This window comes from Equus asinus, chromosome 15, assembly GCF_041296235.1.
Source record: "Equus asinus isolate D_3611 breed Donkey chromosome 15, EquAss-T2T_v2, whole genome shotgun sequence".
Lineage (NCBI taxonomy): Eukaryota > Metazoa > Chordata > Mammalia > Perissodactyla > Equidae > Equus > Equus asinus.
Genome location: NC_091804.1, coordinates 15,820,148 through 15,845,957, shown reverse-complemented (window position 1 = coordinate 15,845,957; position 25,810 = coordinate 15,820,148). Strand labels below are relative to the sequence as shown.

Genomic DNA, 25,810 nt, shown 5'->3' with positions numbered 1-25,810 from the left:
TGCTATCCCATGTTTGGGGTTGGCTGGTTCTAAGCTGTTCTAGGATGGGTTCAGATGGAATGACTAAGCTTTCCTTCACTGGTTTCTCACATCCCTCTAGCGGGCTAGCCAGGGTTTATTCTCATGGTGGCTGGGTATGTGGAGGCTTAGGCTCAGAACTGGCATATTGCCACTTCTGCACCATTCTTCTGGACAAACTAAGTTACAACACCAGCCCAGATTTGAGGAGTACGCAAAGTCTCCACTGCTGGATGGGAGAAGCTGAAAAATCACATTGCAAAGGGTGTGGATATAGGGAGAGACAGAGAATTGGAGTCATTTTTGCATTCAGTCCACACTAGTCTACTTGAATTTTCTTATGAGTAATGGCCAAGGGCTTATAAACACCCGGGAAGCGTTAAAAATTTGGACATTGCTGCACCAGCATGCCAGTACAACAAATAACCTGCAGAGAGCAAGACAAATTTGCACTTAGAGGGATCTATAAGACATGCCAACTGTTTGTATGAATGTACAAGTTTGGCTGCCATACATATTCTGACATCTGAAAAATCCCATTTGTACTTAAGTAATCAAAGCAGATGCAGTATCTGGTGGTGGGACACCCTTCTTGGCCACCCTGACAACAAGATAATTCTTAAGCTGCTATTTATTTTACATATTAGATTTAATTGACAGCATAGGGTATGTCATTTTCTGAAAACTTCTACCTCACTTGCTTGTATTTTGGGAAGGAGGAAAGTTATCTTTACTCAATCATATTTGGAAATATAGGCCTTAATACAAATGGCAGTTGTATAACATATTTACTTGTATTTCTAAACTCTAAACAGTGTACGTGGGGCACAGAGTAGGGTGTTGGGGTATTTATAATTCTTGGCTTCTGCAGCTGTAGACAATTCCTTCATTTAAACATGGAGCTTCAAAGAGGAATTTAGATCAATGACCATAACATTTTTTGCTTGGCCTTTGTTAAAAACTTTTTTCTGTTTGCTTGTATAGATATGGAATATGGAGAAAATAGAATTAAAGGATATTACTGGGAAAGTGCAACTAGATAATTACAATGAAATCATTTAAATCACTACAGAAAATGTAAAATTAGGTAATTAAGAAAAGAGTGACTCTAACCCATTTATGGTTTTACATATTTCAGAATATGGCAGAGGCAGCTGCCTGGCCATGGTCCCTCCTAAGAGAAAGTTAGAAGTTATAAAATGTAGAGCAATGCATTCAGAGGAGTTGACAGCTTTCCAAATAGTAAAGAAGTAGGAAAATAATCGTTCACGTTGTTCTGCAACTTCCAAGGTTTTTACTAGTTCTAGTCAGCCTTTAAAACATGAGTTACTGTATAGAGTATGTATGTAGTGGAAGTTATATGGGAACACTCTTGTTACCCCAATAATTCATTGTCCAAATTTCTAATTAGAATTCTTGTTTCTCTTAAATTTTCATTCCCTTGCCCCTGTTGAATTGCTTTTGAACCAAACTCCTGTGCCAATCTACAGGCTGTTTGTGGAGATTAAGATTTTGTGCCAGCCTTCAGTTCTGGACTTCGTTTGGCTTTTATTCAACCTACATTAACTGATTATTTATTGTCACCTCTTGTTCACTGAATTCATGTATTTATTTCAGTGGAATATTTATAAAATTTAAAAATAATAACCATTTTTAATCCGATGTTGGAGAAAGCTCAGTCGTGCATTCAAAGTCTAGCTCCTACATTATTAATTACATGACACTGACAAGAGGTTTGTTCACCTCCCTAGGCCTCATTTCCTCACCCTTAAATTGGAGATAATAACGATACTTATCTCATATGGTTATTATAATGAAACAGGAGGTAATATGGATAAAGTAAATATTTAGTAAGTAGTCTATAAATCGTGACAACTAGAAGTCACATTACTTTAACACACATCCACATTAACCCAGGGAAGAATCTTTGCTGGGAAATCTGACCAACATAAGAGAAAAGACTAAAAATATTGATATTGAAGTTACCTAAGGAAATAGCCCACTCTGATCACCTTATAGGATGAGCCTCACTCTGCCCATGCAGTTACAGCTTCCAATTAGCTTTTGTTCCTGCTCCACTCATTAGAATAAACCAGCAACTAAAGATCACCAGATATTTGTGGGAAGTATCTGATATGAAAAATAAAGACTAATCAAGCAGGAGACAGCAACCACGTAGGAATAAAGACTAGCCATTAGAAAGACACTTTAAAAATAAGCAAAAGACATTAATATTATGGAGAAAATTGGAAATGAGACCAGGATGTTATAAAAATGATTGCTCAGAGAACAAAAAGGAACTTTTCAAAATTAAAAACGTGATAGCAGAGACGAAAACTGAAACAGAGTTGAAAGGTAAAGTTAGAAAATGCCACAGAAAGTAAAGCAAAAAGATAAAGACAGGAACATAGGAAAGAAGAGATAAGAAAATTAGAGGAAAAATCTAGAAGGTCTGATATCCAAAAAAGGCCGTGTTCCAGAAAGAGAGAAAATTAAGCAGAGGAAGTAATCAAAGGAATAACTCTAGAACATTTCCCAGAATCATAAGACACAATTTTCAAAATTAAAAGCCCACTGAATGCCCTGCATAGTGAATAAAATAATCCAAACCAAAGTCCAAAGTTCACATAAATTTAGAACAGTGGCAACAAGAGAAAGTGCAACAAATTTCCAGGAAGGCAAAAAAAATTTTTTCATTTGGAGGATGAAGAAAGACAAGCAGATTTCTCAAAAGCAACATTGGAAGCTAAAAGGCAATGGAAAAACGTCTTTCAAATTTTGAGAGAAAATGATTTCCAAACTAGAATTTTCCTGTTCAGCCAAAATATCAATTAATTGTGAAGGGCAGGACAAAAGCATTTTCATACATGTCAACTCTCAAATAACTGATCTCCCTTGTGTACTTTCTCAGGACGTCACATAAAGATAAAATCCTTGAAACCAAAGGATTAAGCAAAATGAGGAAGACAAGACTTGGGAGTTCCAAAGCAGTGACAAGGCAAAGCCAATTCTCAGCCTAATGGGGAAGGGAGAGTTCCAGAAGACAGTGGTGCAGAGGCCTGGAGGACAAAGAATTCATACTGGAGAAGGTCAGAAGACTTCTTCAAGAATGTGCAACATGTTTGCACATAGCACAAGGAGATTTCAACAATTGAGGTGATATCTGTCTTGAATTCCTGGTGAGTATGAAACAAGCCAATCAAATGATAAAGCAAGGCATAGGGAACAAAACATTGTGCAGAAAATGAAAAGTGATTATGACAGTTGTATGACTCAGCTATGAATAGCATATAGTTTAATACATAATGTATAGATATACACATTGTTAAATCATATTACATATGTATATTTGGTAAAAACAATGTAAATACTAAATATGGAGCTAGCCAAAATTAAGATAAATCTATACCCATGGTGAGATAATGAGGGCAGGGGAAAGATGGGGAAAGAATGTTGAAAAAAGGCAAATTCTTCATCTTCCATATTAAGAAATCTACAGTTAGCAAACAGAGTGAATTAGTAAGTAGTAATAGAAATATATGATTTAACGATTTGGAGCTAAATGCCAAAAGAATCAGGTAAAATAATTGAAAATACTTATATCTAAAGAGCGGGAAATTGGGTGGGATTGGGACAGGGAGCTGCTTCTATTTATAAGAAGCTGTATAGATTTATTTGGCACTTAAAAACTAAGTGTTTGTATAATTTGATGAAAAAGTAGCATTTAGTGTTAAATGTTAGTAATAGTAACATTTAAATGTTAAAAACAGCATGTCTATGACTTTGCTCTTATTGATTCAATGTTTTGAAAAATGAAGACAAACATTTCCGAAAAGATACATGTTTGGGAGGGCTATTAAACATGAAGACATTCATACACACATACATATATCCATGCCGTCGCTATCACCAAGTAACTATTTTCTAAATGTAAACACATTCTTCCCCATGTGACTACTGCAGTTCTTTGTCTAATATTTATCTGTCGATTTAATCTCACATTCTTGAGAACCCAAACCTGTCAAGCAACTCCACAGTGAAGGCTAGTCAACAAGAAAGCAGTGGCAAACCTTCTTCTGCTTCCCTCCTTTGGAATAAAAAACAAATATACAAAGATAAGATATAGTATTTTGTTAGTAAAAAACATGCTTCCAAAAATGAACCAAGATAATAATTGGTCTCATCAAAATTTATGTCTTTGACTAAATGAGGCATTGAATATTAAGCACATACAAAGGAGAAAAATAATTATGTAAATAGATAATCTCAATATTTAAAAATTCAAATATCAAGCATCAGCAATTTAGAATCATTTAGTGTGCTTTTTCTGAGTAGCACTGGTTATTGTACTATGAAGACAAAAGTCAATTCTTTTGACATGCTGGGGTGAAAAAGAAAGAAGGCATTAGGACAAATGAATTCTCTGAGTATAGAAATTAAGTAGTATGTTAGCTTTCTTCTGTGGTTTAATCTTAGTTTTCCACCATGGCACATAAAAACATCCTAACATGGGGAACCAGTCAATTGGTATATTATCCGTGGAATGTGGCATCAACATGGATTCTTTTTTTTACTTTTATTTATTTATTTTTTTAAGGAAGATTAGCCCTGAGCTAACATCTGCCGCCAATCCTCCTCTTTCTTCTGAGGAAGACTGACCCTGAGCTAACACCTGTGCCCATCTTCCTCTATTTTACATGTGGGACGTCTGCCACAGCATGGCTTGACAAGCAGTGCGTAGGTCTGCACCCAGGATCCCTGGCTGCCGAAGCTGAACGTGTGAACTTAACTGCTGCGCCACCGAGCTGGCCCCCAACGTGGATTTTTTGCCCACCTTCAACAGTCCATCAAAACTCAGCAAAGCTCCATTATACAGAGTTGGCCTCAGCTATTCTGTGAACAATATACATATCAGGAATTTGAGGCTCAAGATATATGCCAAGAAGGCACTATGATTATTTTATACAGAATAAGATAGTTGGATTTTCCTCAATGCCAAGATATTCCTTGATAAGAAATTAGTTCCTAAGGACGGTGGAACCAGAACTCCAGGACACTGGGGAATCATTCACTTGACTATGGTACTAATACACTACGCAATTGCTTCTCAACACCAATGTACACACCAATCCCTTGGGCTTTTGGCTAAAATGCATACCTGACATAGAAGGTCTGAGATGGAGAGCAAGGTTCTGTATCTTTCACAAGCTCCCAAGTGATGCTGCTGCTGCTGGTCAGTGGACCACGCATTGAGTAGAAAGGTGCTAAATGATATCATAAACTTCTCATTTACTAGATTACTAGGTTTTGTATGTTGGCATGAAAGAGAGAAAACTAATTATAGAGTTCGATAGATTGCCAGTCACACAGTAGGAACTCAATTAACATCTTTTGAGTGACTCTGCTATGCTTAGACAAGCATGGAGTTGAAGAGAAACCCCAGAGAACGTGTCTCAGCCATAGTTAATGAGAGCTAGGCTATTATCTATACATGCTTGGTGCAGTTTTATATTTCATTTATGCAAATAATGCTAATGAGGAATGCTGTCTTAATAACTGCATTTCTCACATATTTGCAGGAAAAATTAATTTGAATAGTTATAAGTTAGATACACCTAATATTATTTTGTGAGGAACATGTATTTTGCAAGGTGATTTCCTCAGATTTTTCTTTATTGTGAGTTTGGCTGTTGCCAGGCTGTTTTTGTTGCTAGGGGGTTATCATGGGCCAGAATACAAATATATTTAGTTACATTCACTTAGTTCAGACAGTTGCCTGTCTTCCTATATGAAACATTTCCTGCTTTAGATCTGTGGTATTACATGGCCTCACTTCTTTATAGTACACTAGTGGAATTAATGAAAGCTGCGAATTCCCTGCCACAGAGAAATAAAGAAATGATACACTTATGAGGCAATAAAAGCTCAATTACTTTAAGGGAGGCAGTGAAAGGTTCAGGAAATCTCAAACTTATTTCTTCCTATAGAACAGAGGTTTGCAAACTACAGCCCATACGCTGCTACCTGTTTTTGTAAATAAAGTTTTATTGGAACACAGACACTCTCTTTTGTTTATATATTGTGAATGGCTGTTTTCAATCTTCAGTGGTGGACTTGAGTAGTTGTGACAGAGACCATATGGCTGGAAAGCCTAAAATATTTACTCTCTGACCTTTCCTTAAAATGTATACCCATCCCTGCCACATAACTAAAGATTATGTTCTCTCTAGTAAATTAACTTGAACAGGTAACAGGAGATAGCATTATTATCTTCACATGCTAAGATTAGAATGAGAGCACAGGACCATTGCAAATCTACTCTGCTTCACCCTTTGGAAGATGCGGTCACAACAAAGCTCAAATAACAGAATATAATTTGCTGGAGTGGGAGAGGTTCTCTCCATTGTCTTTATTTGCAACTTAAGTTTTCTTTTTTAACCATTCCCCCAAACAAAAGTGACTACTTGTTTTTAAGGCATTTTTTTCTCTGCAGTCAAGAATAGGAGGTGTTTTTGCATCTTCATATTAATGGGTTGAAATTTTTTTACTACATTTTTAAGTAAACCATTTTCCAAGTTATTTTTCATTTTTCATCTGTAACATAATTACTGCCATCTGTTGCTTGGCTTAGCTGCTCTTTCCTGTTCTTTATACATGTTTGTATATGGGAATCTGATATTTAATATGTACCAATGGAGGTAATCTATAGTAGGGAAATGCATATATGTTTATAAAATATCTGTATTTACCCAACACACATATATATAGAAAGTGTTTTTATTTATTTATTTTTTTGTGAGGAAGGTTAACTCTGAGCTAACATCCATGCCCATCTTGCTCTATTTTATATGTGGGATGCTGCCACAGCATGGCTTGATAAACAATGCGTAGGTCCACGCCCAAGATCCGAACCCATGAACCCTGGGCCACTGAAGAGGAGCACACAAACTTAACCACTATGCCACTGAGCTGGCCCCAAAGTGATTCTATTTTTGATCTACATTAAAGAGCTAACCTGGTACTCTTTTTGTGAATGCAAAATCCCAGCTCAACATTATTCTGTATCTATATGATTCAGCTTGGCATTACAAAGCTGGGTCAACAATGATGTGGAATTATTTATTCATTTTAGTCTTTAAAATCTGAAGGAAACTGGAATATATTTCTTTCCTCTGAGTCATGCAATTTAGCTAGATGAAGAATGAAATTGTCCAAATCCTTGTTCAGTCAATTCCAGAGCATATTATAATGTCAGTGTTAACGTAAAAGATGGTATTCAAGTGAGAAAAAGCAAAACTTCACAGTCTCTGTATATCATTGTAGATTGACATACATGGCAACATCTCTCTCTAATTATGTAGCTGCTACAGCAGCATTGGGACTTCCTTTTAATAAAATACATCACTATGCTAGCTCCCTCATTACTCACCCTCACAAATACTTTGAGTACAGTTTTTTTTCCCATGAAAACCAGCTTTTCTATACTGATCCTGAATTGGTAGAATGACTGAGAACCAGCAATTTGTTCAGGAACAGAAACCCCGGGGAAATACATGGAAAAAACAAAAGACGTTTTTCCTAACCTGCTGGCACAGAGCATTGAAAGGCAGTAGAGAACCGATGTGGAACAAAACAACAGCATTAGAAGCCACCAGAGTGTTCAGTGTTTGCTTCTATATCGGTTAGTGTAAGTTGTGGCTGCATAGTCTGAAAATCCCCAAATCATAGGGGATTAAACAAGATAGAAACTTATATTCTTTCTCCTTCAAATCCAGGTGATCCAGGGCGATGTGATTGTTGGGAGACTCAATGATTTCTATCTTTCTGCTCTACCAGCCTAGCTCCTGGCTTCCATTCTCAAGCTCACCATGTGGCTGGAACTTTTGCCATCAAGTGGGCACTCCAAGGAGCAAGAAGGAAGAGGGAAGGAAGGTGAACAAAGCACATTGCTATTCCAAATTGAATTGGAGTTTGTTGGAGGAGGTCATCAAGTGGATGTGACTGCCTGTTGACCTAAGAGCTGGACCGGGGCAATGGGAGGCTCCTCATTCCTTCCCCTGTCCTCGGAATGCATGTTCTGCCCACTATTCCCCCACTATGAGCTGTTTTCAAGGATGCAGCCTTGAGAGAGCAATGTGTTGTTGGGACCACCCAGGCTGGATACGTGAATGAACCCAGTTAAGGCCTCTACAGAAACATCTAAGATTCTGGTGGGTGGATGCGGAGATCTGCTCATCTTGTGGCCGCCCAAGACAAGCTTCATATGAAAGTTCCCTTGCTTACTTGCCATCTACCAATCTGGAGTGATCTGCTTTTGTCTTTGGTCTCTTCCTGCCCTCCATGTACTGGGGCCAGTTTCAAGTTTTCCCCCAGGGAACTCTCAAGGTTTTGAGCCAACTGAGTCCTACTGCTAATGGGCTCTAGGGGAATGGATTCTGGACAGGCAACTAGAGCCTCTCTACCTGAGTCTCTTTGAAAAGTAACTTTTCCCCACTGCCTTTACATGTTTTAAATAAGAATATGAAGAGTTATAACCAGTCAAAGAGTTTGCTCTTAGATCCTTAAGGTGAGGCAACTATAGTGAAAGGAGAGAATGCCCGGAGAGAGAAGTTCTGATCTGAAACGAAGTCATATCCTTGTTTGTTAAAAGCCCTGGAAAATGTGAAAAATTGGTTATCCATATTTTATAGCTGTTACTATATCAGTAAATGGTGAGTGAAATCTTTGTATAAGAAGAAGGGGTGCAAAATTGTAGGATTTAACTTTAGTTTAATTAGGAAAAGGATTATTAGCTGAAACCAGTCAATGGGCCAAAAGATTTTTCTTAAATGGTGAAAGCACTCTTAGTGTTTGGAGCTCAAAAATTAAAAAAAATTTCCTTGAAATTCTGTCAAGACATCACTAGAGACCCAAAGCTTGGTGGTTACATTTCAAGTGAAAGAGGATTAGGGTGTGCTGAGGTTTATTTTTATAGAACAGAGAAGATACCTGTCTGGAAGATAAACTGACTTACGAAGATTATATTTTGCCACTTGTGCGTCGAAATCACTGCGTCAGAGGCTCTGGAGACGGCAGGAGGAAAATAGGATGAGGTGAAGAGGTTGTCCCTCAGTGCTTTTATCAGTCCTGAGATACTGTTTCTGTGGCCCTCACTCCGTAGCATCTGCATTTTCTGTGAAATCCGGCTTCTGCTGAGACTGTCTTTCTTTAAACATTTTTGGATCTGAGCTTCCAAATTCTTTTTTTTCCCAAAATGATGCTTAAGATGATCAGCCAGATTTCAAAAAATGAAGGGTAAAATAGACCTTAAATGAATATCAGGTTATTTTTCTTGTTTTTTTTTTTTGATTGTTTATTTTGCTATTTATTTGACTACTTGAAAGTTCTCAATAATTAATCTGTACATAAAATTAATAGCTTTCATAATCATTAGTGATTATGGATTTTACTCTTACAACAATACTTATGTATACTTCACTTGACTGATGAAATTGCAATATATAGCACATTCTAAGCTACATTTAGAATGCATACCTAAATCTGAAAGTATGTAGTCAGATATCAATGATAAATCTGCATGACATGCCTTGTTCTTGTTCCATTTTTCTTGTTTTTTAAGAAGAAAAAAGTGCCACCATTTTGGTAACATAACTAAAGCAGTCTGAAAGGTTTTTTCTTTCACGCGATAGAATTTAGAGAAAAGGCACTGTGCTATTAAGAAAGGGTTCAAATAAGAACCTCCGGGGCAGGAAACGTGTAGCTCTTTTCCACGTGCAGGTGATAATTTTAAGTTGTCTTCTTTTGAGTCTCTGCCTGTCTCAGTGTTTTACTTTTTTTTTTTTTGAGGAAGATTATTCCTGAGCTAACATCTGCTGCCAATCCTCCTCTTTTTGCTGAGGAAGACTGGCCCTGAGCTAACATCAATGCCCATCTTCCTCTACTTTATATGTGGGACGCCTACCACGGCATGGCTTGCCAAAAGGTGCCACGTCTGCAGCCAGGATCTGAACCGGTGATCCCTGGGCTGCCGAAGCAGAAAGTGTGAACTTAACTGCTGTGCCACTGGGTCGGCCCCTCAGTGTTTTATTTGATAACAGATTTCACTGAGTCAGAACTTGGCCATTTCATCACAATGAGTGTTCTTATTTACCAACTAAGATGTATAAACCTTATCTCTTACGTTGATGTGAAATGTAATGATGATAATGATAGTAATGACATTTATTTCTTAGCTGAAATACTCTAAAAGTACACATAACTGTACTGCGCAGGTGAACAAGTGATCAGGATGACCTTTAACCTGCTGTCATTCAGGGACCCAGGCTAACAGAGTCTTCTGCTCTGCCTTCTTTAATGCATGGCTCCCAAGGTCGCCTTGGGGATCAACTTCGTTCCAGCCAGCCAGGTAGGAAAAGAGTATGGTGCAGCACACTTGGAGGGTTTTATGTGCTAGAGACTATTTCATGTAAAGTAATGTAAGCTTTATGATTATCATAAAGCTAATTCTGGCCAGTGTTTCTCCATATTTCTTCATTATTTCAAAAAAGATAGAGTTAGAGGAACCCTGATACTTAGATGCAATTAGAACTCATTTATTCAGAATAGAAGAGAGCTTTTGAATTCTAGAAGGTTAGAGATGAAAATGGATATGATTGAGTTTATAGAGTCAGTGCAGGCAAAAAGAAGTTGACTAAATCATAGACCACAGAAGTAGGATGCTGTCTTTGAATATTGCATAAAAAAGTTATTCTAGAGCACACAAAGGCAATGTAGTACCAGTTTAGAATAATTATAAATGCATGAACTACTATTGATTAGCACTAACTACATGACAGAGACTTGCATATATGATTTCATTTGATCTTCACACTAACTCTTCACGATAGCGTAGTGTGGTAATTAAACGTGGTGGCTCTGGGATCAAAATGCCTGGGTTTGAATTCTGGTTCTTCCACTTTCTAGCTGGAAAATCCTGGACATCATTGAACCCTTCTCTGGCTCAGTTTCCTCCACTATAAAATGGAGACAATAATAGTAAGCCAGTTCATGGAGTTAATGTGAGGATTAATGCATTAAAAGTGTAAAACCCTTAGAGTAGTGTCTGGCATACAATAAACTTTCATTGTTATTATTATTCATCCATTAATGAATCAGGCTACTGTATTTCAAAAGGGGTGAGAAACTTTCCCAATGTCACACAGCTAGTAATTGATAGAACTTCTGTTAGAAAATGTCTGCTCAAATTAAAATACCTGTCCTTCCCACTGTGGTGGGCTTAAGTGAATCATGAACTGACAAGAGAATGGGCTACACACACAACCACTTTTCCAGGAGAATTGGGAATATTTATATTATACTGTTATTAAAAGTATGGAGAATCTACTCAGATCTGAGTAGTGAGTTCTAGAAGTGCCTAACATGGTGGTTAAGAGTCAAGTTCTAAGGTCAGAGTTCCTAGGTCTCAAACTATCTCAAGTTGTGTGACCTTGAACAGGTTAATTCACCTCTCCAAGTCTCAGTTTTATAATCAGTAAATTGGAGGATAATAACATTGTCCATTTAAGGGGCCAGCCTGGTGGCACAGTGGTTAAGTTTGCACGTTCCGCTTCGGTGGCCGGGGGTTTGCCAGTTCAGATCCTGGGTGCGGACCTACACACCACTTGTCAAGCCATGCTGTGGCAGGCATCCCACATATAAAGTAGAGGAAGATGGGCACGGAAGTTAGCTCAGGGCCAGTCTTCCTCAGCAAAAAAAAAAAAAGAGAGAGGAGGATTGGCAGCAGATGTTAGCTCATGGCTAATCTTCCTCAAATAAAAATAAAAATAATAATAATATTTGTCCACTTGATCAGCTGAGAGTAACAATGATGCATAAGCAATAAAGACATTTGTTTTCTTACTTAGGAAGTCTAGAGATGACTCAAAGGGTTAACAATTTCATGAAGGGGGATCAAAGCTCTTTGTGTCTTTCTACTTGGCTGAACTCTTTACACAACAACATATCAAAATAAAAAAAAAAGAAAAGAAAAGAAAAGAAAAGAAAAAGAAAAAAGAGAGAGAGAGAGAAAGAGAGAAACATTTCCCAGAAGCCCCACCTCCCTCAATACATTGGCCGGATCTGAGGCCATAGCCACCTCCTAGACCAATCATAGACAAGGGAGAATGGGATTCTATAATTGGTTTAGGTCAGTAGTCCAATCACAGTTCATTCCCTGGGAAGAGGGGGAAGCCGCCTCCCTAAGCACAGTGTTGCCACCTGAACCAAATCACAGTTTACTTACAAGAAAATGAGGATGGGAGGGTGCAGTTGAGTAGTAAGGGCTACGTTATTGGCTGTCTGGGAAGTGCTTAGCTTAGTGCTCTGGCCTAGAGTGAGTACTCCATAAAGGTTAGCTTTACCAACTCCCTGAGGCTGACATCCTGGAGGGCAATTCTGTGCTCTTACGAAAAGCAGACCTTTCTATTGTTTTAGAAACAGAACAGAACGCTGAACTTGATGGATCACAGGCCTGGCTCACACAATTTTGGATGTTCTTACAGGTCCCTTTGCATGGCAAAAATCCTCACACTTTAAAATGCTTCTGTCTTGCATCCTTAACCAGAGGTGTGGAAAATGAAAGAGTTGAAGCAAGCTGTCTTGTGCCTTATGCTACATGTTGAAGGGGTCTATCCCACAGCCCTCCTGGATCAAACTGCTTCCTTTTGCTGGCAGAAGCAGCTCCCACAGCACAAGTTTGTCTCGAAGACAAACACTGTTGAGAATTCTACAGCTTTATTCTCCTTGTTACATTCACATTCACAGCAACAGCTGGGAAGGATCAGGAATACTGGATGAATGACTCAACCAGCTATTGCCACGATAATGGTACGTAACAAATTACTCCCCAGCTTGGTGGCATTCAACAATGAGCATTTATCGTCATGCTCATAAGTCTGCAGGTTGGTTGGGTTCTGGCGATCCAGAATAGGTCTGTTGGATTTGCCTCCAAGCTGAAGATTGGCCCTAGGTCTTCCCCCCGTGGCTGCATGAGATACATTGATCTCATGGCAATGACAAGAAACCCAAAAGGTCAAGCCAAACCTCACAAGCTTATTTCAAGTCTTTGTTCAAGTCACGTCTTCTAACATCCCATTGGCCAAAGCAAGTCACATTGCCAGTGGGGTTGATAAATACACAGGGTGTCTAGTTGAATTCTACAAGGTCACATGGCAAAATGTGTAGATACAGAGAGGGACATGGAACAGAGAACAATGATGCCATAAGCCACGATGAAGAGGCTTAATCCACCTTCTCATTTAGCCTAGAATCCATTTCGAATCCTCTGAACTCTTCTTCTAGAGAGCACATCTCTGGTCCGTTTTGCCTTCCTAAATCATTCTAGTAGGTAAAACCTATTTGACCAATAAGCTTTCCAACTAATAACTGAGAGACTGTGGGAGAAAAGAAAGGAGAAAAGAACAGCTGTGGTAGGATCAGTTGTAAGGACAAGCGAGAAGGCCAGGACCCCCGGAAGTAGAGTTTGTTACAGTCCTTGGCAAGTAAAGAAAAAAAGCAATGTGAGAACATGACCGGTGCCTTCTGTGAGGTGACGAGCAAGCCAAAGCTGCTGGTTAGAAAATCTATGGGCAGTATACTTGGGTTTTACTTTAGGGACATGTGATCAAAATGAAACAAATCAAGCTTTAAAGAGATTGTGGCAAGTGGCTTCCAAGGATAAGGTGTGACTCCCAAAAGAGAGCAGGAGCCAGGGGTCCTGTTCACCAGGTTATCCATGCTGATTATAATCGTGCCTAGCATACAGCTGGTGATCAATACATGTTTTTTGAATGCATTGAAATATTTAATAGTAAATTTGGTAATATTTTGACTGAGTTTATAAACATTGGGCCTTGGAAGCATGGGGGCAGAGGACAGGGAGAGTGGACACTTAAGAGAAAGGAATGTTTCTCTCATTCTTTCTTTGTTCATATTCTTCGTGTTTTAAAATGACTTAATTGAGATATAGTTTACTTACAATAAAATGCACTCATTTTAGGCGTACAGTTCTACGAGTTTTGACAAATGTATATACACATGGTATAGAATATTTCCATCACCTCAAAAGTTCCCTGGTACTCCTTCCCTGTTTATCTGTGCCCACACCTGACCATAGGCAACCACTGACCTGCCTTCTGTCAACATAGACTACTTTGCCTATTCTAGAATTCCTACAAATGGAATCATGCAGTGTGTAATCTATTGTGTCCAATTTCTTTGACAAGGCTTAAATGCTGCACATTTCACCCCCGAGGTTGCACATCCATTCCTTTTTAGTGCTGAATAGTGTTCCATTGTTCAGGCATAACCTCAATTTGCTTATCTACTCACCTGTTGAGGGACATTTGTGATTTCCAGCTTTGGACTATTATGAAGAAAGCTGTGCACACTGCTGCACAAGTGTGCGGGAACACTTATTTTCATTTCTCTTGGGCAAATACAGTAGTCCTCCCTTATACGTGGTTCTGCTTTGTGAGGTTCAATTTCCCGTGGTCAACCGCAGTCCCAAAATATTAAATGGAAAATTCCAGAAAGAAAGAATTCATAAGTTTTAAATTGCCTTCCCATTCTGAGTAGCCTGGTGAACTCTCACAAAGTCCTGCTTAGTCCCGCCTAAGACATGAATCATCCCTTTGTCCTTCGTGTCCAGCTGTATATGCTACTCCCCTGTTAGTCACTTAATAGCCATCTGGGTTATGAGATCAATTGTAGGTATCGCAGTGCTTGTGTTAAAGTACTCCTTATTTTACTTAATAATGACCTCAAAGTGCAAGAGTAGTGATGCTGGCAATTCCGACATGCCAAAGAGAAGTGGTAAAGTGCCTCCTTTAAGTGAAAAGGTGAAAGGTCTGGATTTAATAAGGGAAGGAAAAAAGTAGTATGCTTTAGTTAAGATCTACGGTAACTTTTATTACAGTATATTGTTATAATTGTTCTATTTTAGTATTAGTTATTGTTAATCTCTTACTGTACCTGATTTAGAAATTAAACTTTATTGTAGATTTGTATGTACAGGAAAGAGCATGGTATATATAGAGTCCGGTACTATGGGCAGTTTGAAGCATCTACTGGGGTGTTCCAGTGCATCCCCCACAGATAAGGGGGTGTGTTGCAAGTAGGAGAGGAAGTTCTGGGTTTTATGATAAATAAATGTGTAATTTCATACAAAACTCTTCTCCAAAGTGGCTCTACCATTCTATGCTCTCTCCAAAACTGGATGAAAGTTCCAGTTGCTCCACATCCTCTCAAACACTGGTATTATCAGTCTTTTAAATTTTATCCATTTTGGTGAGGCTATCTCTTTTTTTAAAAGAAATGAGAAATGTTTGTTGAATAAGTGAAGACATACTTTCTTAGAATTGTCTTCTAAGTGAGCAAGTTTCTATCGGTAAGACACCTCTCTCTTCCTTTCTCTCTCTCTCTCTCTCTCTCTCTCTCTCTCTCTCTCTCTCTCACACACACACACACACACACACACACACACACACACGCAAACACACACAGAGCAGAGGGGGCCTTCTGTTTCCCTGGGAAATAAAAGCGTTGCTTCTCTCAGGATGGGCTTTCTATCTCAAAAGTACAACTTAACCGCATGCCCCGGCTTCCAGACCAGCGCGCTGCCAACATCAGGCGCGGGGAAGTCTCCTCAAAGAGCCCTCACTCCAAACCTCTCAACTGCTCTCTTCTCTACTAATAAATAACAATTGACTTTTCAAAAAGCTGGTTTGTGGCCGGCGCTGGAGAGCTCCAGCTCAAGGGAAAAGCTGTGGATTGCCTCTCTGATCCCTCCCGATGACTCCCTTTTCCCACCGACTTCAGATCCAAAGACATGTCCAGGCTCCCGCTCAAGTTCCCCCCAAAACCCCAAGGAACGTGGCTCCGGTACACCCCCAGCACCCCTGCAAGCAGGGCACGGGGCATGCTCAGAGGGCGTGCGGGAGGAGCAGGCGTTGCCTGCAGTGGGGCCCTGGAGCCGGGAGGTGCCGCTGCGTCCCCGCTTCCCAGCGCCTGACCCAGCGCGCAAAGTTGGGCTGGAAGCCGCCGGGGGAAGGAGGGACCGAGCGAGCGAGGGTGGCGGGGAAGGGGGGGCCAGGAGGAGGAGGAGGAGGGAGGAGGGGAAGGAGCAGGGCGGGGGGTGGGGGGGGCGCCGAGCGTGTGTCACTCGCTCTCTCCCTCTGTGTATAGAGGATGTGCTGAATGGTGCGCTTTGAGGCGGCGGCGGCTGAGGAGCAGGATCCGGCGCTGGCTGGCAGCCTCGGCCGCCCGGCTCGGCTTCTCTTCGCCCTCCGAGGCTCCGCATCCACCGCGGGCGCCCGGCCCCGCGTCCCGCCCGGGGCATGGCCCGGCGCCTCGCCCGCGCGCGCCCTGCCTGCTGAGCCGCTCCGGAGGAGGTGCGGAGGCCGGGAGGCCGGGGGAGGCCGGCGTGGGAGCAGAGTCAGCGCCTCCGGAGCAGAGAAAGGAGCCCGCGCTCCGCGCCCCGTCCCTGCCGCGCTCGCCCGGGCCGCCCGGAGCCCCAATGAGCCCAGATGGCCGGGGCTCAGCCCGGAGTGCACGCTTTGCAACTCAAGCCTGTGTGCGTGTCCGACAGCCTCAAGAAGGGCACCAAATTCGTCAAGTGGGATGATGTAAGTATTGGGGCGGCCGGGCTCGGGGCGCTGGCCGGGGCGCGGGGCAGGGCGGCGTGGGGGTGGGGCGAGGGGCGCGTTATGCAATGGGCGCCCCGGCAGCGGGCAGGGGCGGCCTGGGGTCGCACAGGTTGGCAGCCGCTGAGGCGGGTAGCAAACAGCAGGGGTTTTGCGCGCGCTCCTGTGGCCACGGGGGTTAGTAGTTGACATCCTGGCTGGATCTGGCAAGCGCACCCTGAGGGTCTTAAGACTTTGGGGCCAGTGGAGCAGAAGGGGCAGGCTTTGGCGGGTGACGGTCCTGAGAGTTTGGAAAAGTGGGGAGTGTGAAGTTGGGACCAGCTGGAAAGCGCTGGGGTGTGAACCAGACGCGTCCCTCTCAGCCCGCAGACGCACCCCCTATTACCGCCTTTACCCCCTTTCGAGAAGGAACAGCCCGAAGTCCGAAACTGTTTAGTGATTGCTAACCATCTTAGCGCTTTTATGGGAGCCCATGCGGCAGAGGACACAGCATTCCAGCCGACAGGTGGTCGTTCTTGCCAAACTTCAGCGCCTTGGCTAAGGAGTCAGGGGCCCTGAGAAGAACTGGAGAGGACACACCTGGGAACGACTAGAGAGCAGAAACCGGGGCGGGGGGGGGGGGGGGGGGGGGCGTTGCGGGGTCAAGGAGGGCTCAGAGGGCCGGCAGGCAAATGGGGAGGGCTAGTTTTGAGAACTGAGCTGGCTGGAGTCTTCAGCTTAAAATACACCCATCAAGACATTCCCCCGTAATTTCCCCAGGTCTTGTCAGGTAGGGCAGAGTTTAGCCCAGCTCCAGATCTCCAGTGTTTCTTTCGCATGAGTCCTGGACCCTTGGACGTCAAGTGACTCTCCCCCACCCAACCAATGGCCTTCAAACACTTCAATTAATAATCTTGCTGAAAACACGGTAATCTTCAGATGGAGGACATTATCATATCAATTTTATGTCCTTGGTGTCATTCAAAAGGTTTGATAAGAGCGACCCACTGAATAAACCTGAGCTGCCAGGATCTAAGGAAATTTAGGTCCCAATGCCTAAGACATCTCTTAAACAGGAGGAATTATAGGAGAATAGGGAGTTCTTGCTGAAAAGATTTTCCATCTAGTAAATTATGGCTTGTTATCCTCCAAGGTATTTTTCTTTAATCTTCTTTTAAGCCATTTTCCAGTGTCTGAAAACAATTTAAATATTCCAGGTAGCGAATCCAGTTACTTAGCTGAGTGGGTCTGTCTTTATTTTGTCCAGTTGGAAGCGCAAACGGAACTTGGAGGACGAGCCACAGCTTCCTTGAAAGCTCATGCCAATTATTAAACGCTGTAGGCAAGGATGTAAACATGGATCCTTTAACTGGGGACTTGACGCTTTTCTCCCTCTGTCCCAGTCTAATGACCGGATGTTTCTGTAAATAGAATAGAATCTAAACAATAAATTCAGACACAGAGTAAATGCTTTGTTTGTGTCGAGGGAAAAAAATAGAAAATGCAATTCAACAACAAATAAAAAGTCTTGCTCATCTTGAGATCCTAGAACAGAGAACTAATGTGGTGATGGATTTACTGAGAAAGAGAGTGAAGGGCAGAAGGAAGAGAGCAGGAAAGAGACTTCACGAAATAAAAAAGGGGGTTTGGCACAATTGCTGGGTTTCTTCACAGTGATGATTTTAAACTGTATTTTAAATAATTCTCCAGAATGTCTAGTTTGGAAGAAAACACCCAGTGTCTCTTTGAAAATGAAGGTCTTCTATGGAAACACATTTTGATACATCCAGGTAGATGATTTTTGTTATGTGCATTTATGTAACATTTATTTCTTCCTCACTTACTGATGCCAGGGCCTGGGCTAGATCCTGGGGAGGAAAAGGAACTAGACAAACTCTCTCCTGTTACAGTCCTTATATGTTAGGTGGAGGGGACAAACTATCATCAAGAATACCAATGAGACAGAGATTGTGAGTGGTGCAATGAGAGTAACAGAGAGGCCACTAGTCAAACACTACCTGAAGAAGGTGGGAAGAACTTTCTCTGAGCACTGCAACAGTGAGTTTCTCGGGAAGCCCTCCAGGAAGGATGTAGGTGCTAAGGAGAGGGCTGGTAGATCTCAGATCTTTTATATGGGAAAACCCAGACTGCACCCGGGAGTCGAGTTATCTGGAATATGATGAACTATCCTGCAAGTTCCTTGCCTCTCTTGGTCTCCATGGTGATATGTGGACCAAGAGGATACCTTTCTTCGGAGTCCTTTATCCTCCCCAGGTGTCAGCCGTCTACTCTTCGCAGTTCATATTTGCCCTTCGAGAATCAAGCTAATTTGATTGCATCTTAGTGACACTGTGTGTTGAAGACAAAAGAGAACTAGATCTTGCATCCAAGGGCCTAGGTTTACCTGCTGACTCTTTTGGCAGTCAGCTGTGTGACTTTAGTTTAATCACTTAACCTCCCTGAATCTTTGCAGCCTTTTGTGCAACACTGTGAGAACGCTACAGTTCCTATTTCATCTAATAGTTGGGAATAGCTAGTAGGATAAAGCAGCCCTTGTCACATTTCAGAGCCATCAGCGTGTGCATGAGAACCATCTGGAGGGCTTGGTAACACTCAGATTGCTGGAACCCACCTGCAGTTTCTGATTCAGAATGTCTGAGGTGGGACCAGAGAATCTGCATTTCTCATAGGGTCTTGAGTGATGCTGATGCTGCTAGTCTGGGGAACCACACTTTGAAACCACTGAGATAAGGTTTGTGAAATAACTTGAAAATTATGACAGTTAACACAGTCTCATTGGCCTGTGTAAATTATTGCTGGTTTGTGAATTTCATTTTATGTCTATGTTTGCATTTTGAGAAATTCATCCAAAGGTTACCTTTCTACCTAAGAGGTCAAAAGACCTCAATGACATAATCCTGGACAACCTTTTTACATCTTCTGGGATATTTTGTGAAGTGTCTCTGATGCCAAGGTTGGCTTAACTCACAGTCATACATTTCTTCTGAATTTCTTCTATGCAATAAAAATTTTTCAACGTTTTTACCTGCTTCTGGTGGGATTGCTGGAAAGGGAAAGGAAAGAGAGAAGATTTTTGAGTGGCTGTGTCGTCTGACTTTGTGTATCTGAGCAGAGGGGGCTGCTGTGTCTTTCCTTTTGGCTCCAACTTTGGGAAATACGTGCTGCCCCTTGCCCCAGGGGTACATACCCATCTGCTTGTTTAGAGGAAAAGTAAATACTGGAAACAACTTAAAAATCTCTCAAATATCTGATCTCACTTAAAAATTGTAGAACCCTGCTCTCTGGTCTTTAAGAGGAAGGGAGGAAACTCATAAAACAGATTCTGAATATCCTGTTAGAAAGCATATGGGACATTTGAAAGTGATGAGTTTGGGGCTATTTAGAATTGTTAGGAGATTCTCTCTTGTTCCTTGAGTGGTAGAAGCACCATAATCAGTGGTCCTGTTGTCCTGCTCACCATATGGAATGGAAGATGTCACCCAGAGGGCGCAGGGGCCTGCATTATCTGCTGGCTACCTACCAATGTCATGGTGAGGCTGCAGACATTCTAAAGATCATAGTCAAAAGCTTTGACATAGACACTAACCAATCACAGCAGACAGCAGGTGGGTGATGGAGCTGGAGCAGGGTCCTGGAGACACTGTGTTGCACCAGGGCCAGGCATTAACCTTTCTTTTGCCTGATCGTGGGAGGTCTGGGAAGCTCCAGTGTCTGTGAGGGCATATGGAAGTATTACAGTGGTTTAACAACTAGTAATGGTGTATATAGTCTGAACATCAAGGCCAAACCTTGTCCTCCAGAACTTGGCAAGCAGATAAACGAGTGACCTCTCCTGGCTACCAGATATCAAAGGATGCAACTTTATCCTTGCTTTTATTTTGCATTTGTGTATTATCAGGCTCTGGTGCTGGGAGGTGGTTGTAAAGGACCCTGAGCATGATGGGAGAGTTCTGGTGGACGGTGGAAGGGGAGTTACTCTCTCCTTCTCCCCTAGGGACTTAGGCTATTGAGAATCTGGCCTTCTCCTTTTGGTCCTTGGCCTTGCTCTGTATTGGTCAGGACGTCGAGGGAAAGTGGAAGGATAAAAACTGTACAGTAGGCGCCCACCTTCTGATTTGTCCTGTTTCACATCCCAGGGCCCTGTCTCTTTGTCCAACAACCTCTGGGCATGGAAGGCTTTTCATTTCTTTGTTCTTTCTTTTCCTTCACTTTCACCCTCCAAATTCAGATCTCACTGTGGGTAAGTTGCTTGCTAAATCTCAACCTCAGTTTCCTCATCTGTAAGGTATACCCACAGAACACCTGTTAATGGTAAATGAATGAAGGCACATGCGTTGCTTTGTGTTGTGCCCGACACACGGGAAACCCTCAATAAAACATGTTCATAAAAGTTATTGTCCCCCAATAGTTAGAGGGCCATGGATTTTATCAAGGTGGTCGGTATGTGTCAGACGACTCTTTTATTGTACAAGTGGGAAGATCAGCACTTTCTTCCATTCCCTTTAATGTGCGTTTGATTTTCATATTTTATAATTTGAAAGGGAAAAAAATCAGTTTTTTACCCTTTTTAAGAAATAGAGATGTTTCAGAGAAAGTGAATCTACATAAAATGTGGGATCCCTTCTCTTTATAGCAAGTCAGTTTGCAAAGCATCCAAAAGTTTTATTTCTACTTAAATTCCTTCAAAAAATATATGCAGTAGGTACACAGGTATGATCCCCAGGAGGAGGAGGAAACAGTTAAACAAAACTCTGGTAATTGAGCAAGAATATAAATATATGTATATATACCCATAGGTAATAAATGTATATAAATAATCTCACGTCATACGTCCTGTCTTGCAAGCGCAATCTAACTTTCTAAAGTCGTAATTTCTAGACTGGCTAAGTTGTTTGAAAAGAAGGCCGAGGAAGCCCAGAGGTTTGGATTTGCATTAATGCCCTGTGGATTTGAAACACAGAACTGCTCCCTCACTCTCCACCACTCCCCACTTCTCCCCAAAAAGCCCCCACACCCAAAACAATTAATAATAATTTTAAAAAATTATAGGAAATTGCACATTTCCCGTCATCCTATATGGAAGCTTAGAACTTTCACAGTGTGTAGAATGTGCAGTTACAGTTTCCAAAATGATGACAAGAGAGTGACGACAAGATGACACTGACAAGATTAAGAGAGAGCAGAGGGGAAGGGCCAGTGAGGTGGTAGATGGTGGATGGAGGGGGCCCCCACCGAGCGAGAGGCAGAATTTAGACTGGAAGGCTGGCAGGTGCCCTCTAAAATGCCACTTAAATATGCCCAGATATGTCCATTTTTTCATGTCCAAAGAGCTTTTGTGAATTTCTCATTGATGGTAATTACTGTAATTTAAGCATAAGAATATAACTTTTTCTGTGTGAGTCTGTAAAGCTATTTTAAGCTTTTCATCAGAGTGTATCATGCATACAGTAAAACAGGCAAATCTTCTGTCCTACTGGATCAGTTTTCACAAAATGAGCACTCCCACGTTAGCAGCACCAGATCAAGAAACAGCATTGGCAGCCCCACGGTCCCCGAGTGCTCCCTTCCAGTCCCTCACCCCCTCCCAACGGTAACCATTATCCTGACTGATAGCTCCATAGATTGGTTTGTGTTTTTACTCTAATAAAGCTATTTTTTTTCAATGAAAACAAAACGAAAGCAAACCTCTTCAACCTAAAGCATTTTTATTATTGCTGAATGGACCCTTTTGAACAATGACAACAAAGGTGACTTATCTTGGGTTTAGATGACCCTTGTTTGGGTCCTTATCTGTCCGAGGGCGAATGGAGTCTGGGAAGTGAAGCAGGTGCAGTAAATGCCCCAGAAGGAGGAAACAGTTAAACAAAGCTTTAGTAATTTAGCAAGGAAATATAATGCCTACAGGCTGTTATTGGCATAGCAAAGCAGACTAGTAGGGTGTTGTTTCTGGAATATATTTTTGTCTCGTATGTTTTCTCTCTTATCTTGCCTGACTTTGATATTCCCACCTATGGTGCATTAGGATAATTTGCTCTGACTATTAGCATATCTCGAATACTTCTCTTGAAAGCTTAGCCTATCAATAAATAGCTTCAAATTATATTTACCTGTAATGACTGTTTAAATGGGACAAGAACCTTTTGCTTTTTTATGTTGCTCTTGGTAATCTGTAGTTAAATGTTTCTTTATCAGGATCCTTCCATGTTATCATGAACAAGGAGCGCCAGGAGAAAATGGAATGGGATCGATTGTGAATTGTTGACTAGTGCTCTGGGTCCCCACCTAAATTACAAAGCCTTGGTCACTGAAAACGTTAGTTTTCCTGTTACCCGAGCTAACATTAGGTTCATGCAGCCTTTTCAGATCATATCACAAATTCCATCTGCTCAGACAGATTTCACAAAGCTCCCCTTTCTCCTTCTATGCCGTGTCTGATCCCCCAGTCAGAGCCACTTGCCCCTAGGTATCAGTAGGGAAAGGAACTAGAGACATATTTCTGAGGTCAGTTACACGCGAGATCCTGAGAAAGCTATCAATTTCTGTAAAAAACTAACTGAAATAGCATGTAAAGAAGCTAGACTCTTTAAGAGTCTTTCTGGTTCCCTTCTGATCTCTTTAAGGTCTGATATTTGATTTTATCTTCTTCACATGTTAATTTCAATTTTCGGAAATTTTAATTTTAATTCGTATTCTGAAAAAATGCTTAGGTATATGTATTAACTGATGTTGACTACATCTGTACATTTATCAAAGAACTAAATTATTGTAAATGGGGAAACAGACTATTATATAAAATAAGACAAAATAAATATTTAATATTAAAACAGAATTAAAAGCATCCTGCATCTGTTTTTCATTTCAAAGATTCTTTTAGTTCATAGTATTTGATTAATGTTTTGTTTCTTATTATTGCAATGAAGTTTTTTGAGCAAACTCTGGGAAAATGGATTAGTTAGCAAAGAAAATTCTTATCTGAACTAGTCATGATGGATATCAATATATAACATTGATATCTAGGATATTAAGAGATTATTTTGTTGTTAAAAAATCAAATTTTCTTTGGAACTTATTAATGAAATAAGTAAGGGAAAGCTAACTTGATTCATTTTATAAAAGAGGTCATATGAGCTCAAAAAGAAGATGGAAGGCCACAGAGTAAGTCAGCAAGTAGTCTAGTAGGTCTATTAAAACTAAAATGAAGGATGCTAACCATGATGCTTTCTCAGGTGTACTCTCTTGGATGTGGTTGAGTCTCACTTGGCATCCATTCCCACATGGGACCTTTGTTAATACAGACTCTGGAAATCTAAAGCTAAGTTTACTAGACTCCTTTGAGGCATCTAGTATTCTGGCTGCAAATTAACCTCCACCAAAGACACAACCTCATACGGAGGGTAGAAACGTGAAAGAGGCCACCTTTCTGCATCCTTTGGGTTGTTTCTACAGGTATGTGAAATGTTGAAGGACAATAGTATTATCTTCTATAATTGTTCTCTGGTATCTGGTTTCCTGGTCTGTGGGCATAAAAAGGCATTGATGACAATAGCTGCTCCCTGTTCTCAGATTACTCTTCTTTGTCTTCAGTTAAGCTGGTGTGTTTTTGATGCTAGGAGTTTCTTCTTGATTTCTCACCTTTCTGAATGTGTTGGAGGCAATGGCTGTCCTCAAGGGTCAGAGGTATGGTGTTCTCCTGTCGTTCATGGAGGCCCAGCCTGAAGCCCACTTCTTCAATCCTTGCAGTGATTCTGTCAAGTGCTTAATTACCTGTAATTAAATCCCTTTATGTTCAAAATTTGCAGAGAGGGTTTCTTTTTCCTTCACTAATCCATGCCCGATACGGCCTTTCATGGTTCCAGAATTTCATGATTTTCAGCCCTAATGTGCAGTGATGATCTAGCCATCCTCTGTAAATTTCTCCTTCAATATTACATTTGTGTGGATTGGAGTTTTGCTATAATACTGCCTCTGGAGTTCAATATGGAGAGTGAGTCCTAATAACAGACACTTAACACTAGTAAAGCATTATTATTTGTTTACATTCACCTCCGTTCAGTCATCAAGACCGCCGTGAGTGGTAAGAAAAGAGGAAGTGTTATTATTCCCATTTTACATGGAAGCAAGCTGAGGCTAGTGAGTCATGACTTCACCAAAGACATGCACCTAGTTAGAGCTAGAGTCTAAATTTAAAACTACTTCTTCCGGTTAAATTCAGGGCCATTTCCAATCTACTATGGCATCCCCAAGCAGGATCCTTTGGTAATAAAAGACTTTTAATAGAATCCAAGTGAATACAAGTTGAAAGAGATTCTTTGACTTTTCCAAAGAATCTCCTTGATTTTAGGATTCATAAAAATGAGGCTTAGATTCCTAGAAACTCATCTCCTTTGGCTAGAGTCTTTAAAACAGCTGTTTTTGTGGTGTCTATACACAGTCTATTTTTGTCTACACTCTATAGGACATGGGAACATGGGAAAACATCATAGCTGCTTTGAGGCACAGAGGCCAACTGTATAGTAGTATAGTCTACAAACGGTCCACATCACTTAGTATAGAACCGTGGAAATGGAAAGATATTCAGGAATGATGTTAAAACAAAGTTCATTTTTTTCATTGCCTAAGTGACGCTTTTGTATCTATCAAGACTCATTATATGTGCTTTTCCACCTTTTTCTCTTCCCAACATATTTGCAAATACTGTCTTTTGTTGGGTTCCTGTCAAGACTGGTCCCATGGCTTCTTATGGAAATTGTTCATCTTGGAAAATTAAAGATATGGTATGCATGAAGGAAGTGTAGAGGAAGTCACCTGCCCCCCAAGCAAGATGCAGAATGGCTTGGAATTCAAGGTAGTGTCAATTGAGAGGCCAGATGTAGATATCCAGTGTAGGAAGGTGCATACAGGAAGGTGGATATGCCTTGTCTATATTACAAATGGACCAGGGCTCCTGGAGAACATTAGCTTTCTATTAATTATCTTCTTTCCCTAGGGTAGAGAATTGGCCTGGCACTCAGTAGGTGCTCAGGGAATGTTTGTGGAGTGAAGGAAGTGTCTCGTATGTGTCTGGCTCACAGTGGCTTCACACAGTGGAATGTACAGTCTTGAGGCAGACCTGG

General features: G+C 41.1%; 1 protein-coding gene across 2 annotated transcripts in view; it reads left to right on the top strand.

Annotated features, from left to right (window-relative positions):
* Window positions 1-16,177: 16,177 nt before the first annotated feature.
* Window positions 16,178-25,810, top strand: part of PLCB1 (phospholipase C beta 1) — a 667,363-nt gene continuing 657,730 nt past the window's right edge. For both annotated transcript variants that reach the window (XM_044748183.2, XM_044748184.2), the window contains exon 1: window positions 16,178-16,679. In XM_044748183.2, the coding sequence (XP_044604118.1) occupies window positions 16,581-16,679 (99 nt within the window). In that variant the 5' untranslated portion in view covers window positions 16,178-16,580. The remainder of the gene's footprint in view (window positions 16,680-25,810) is intronic.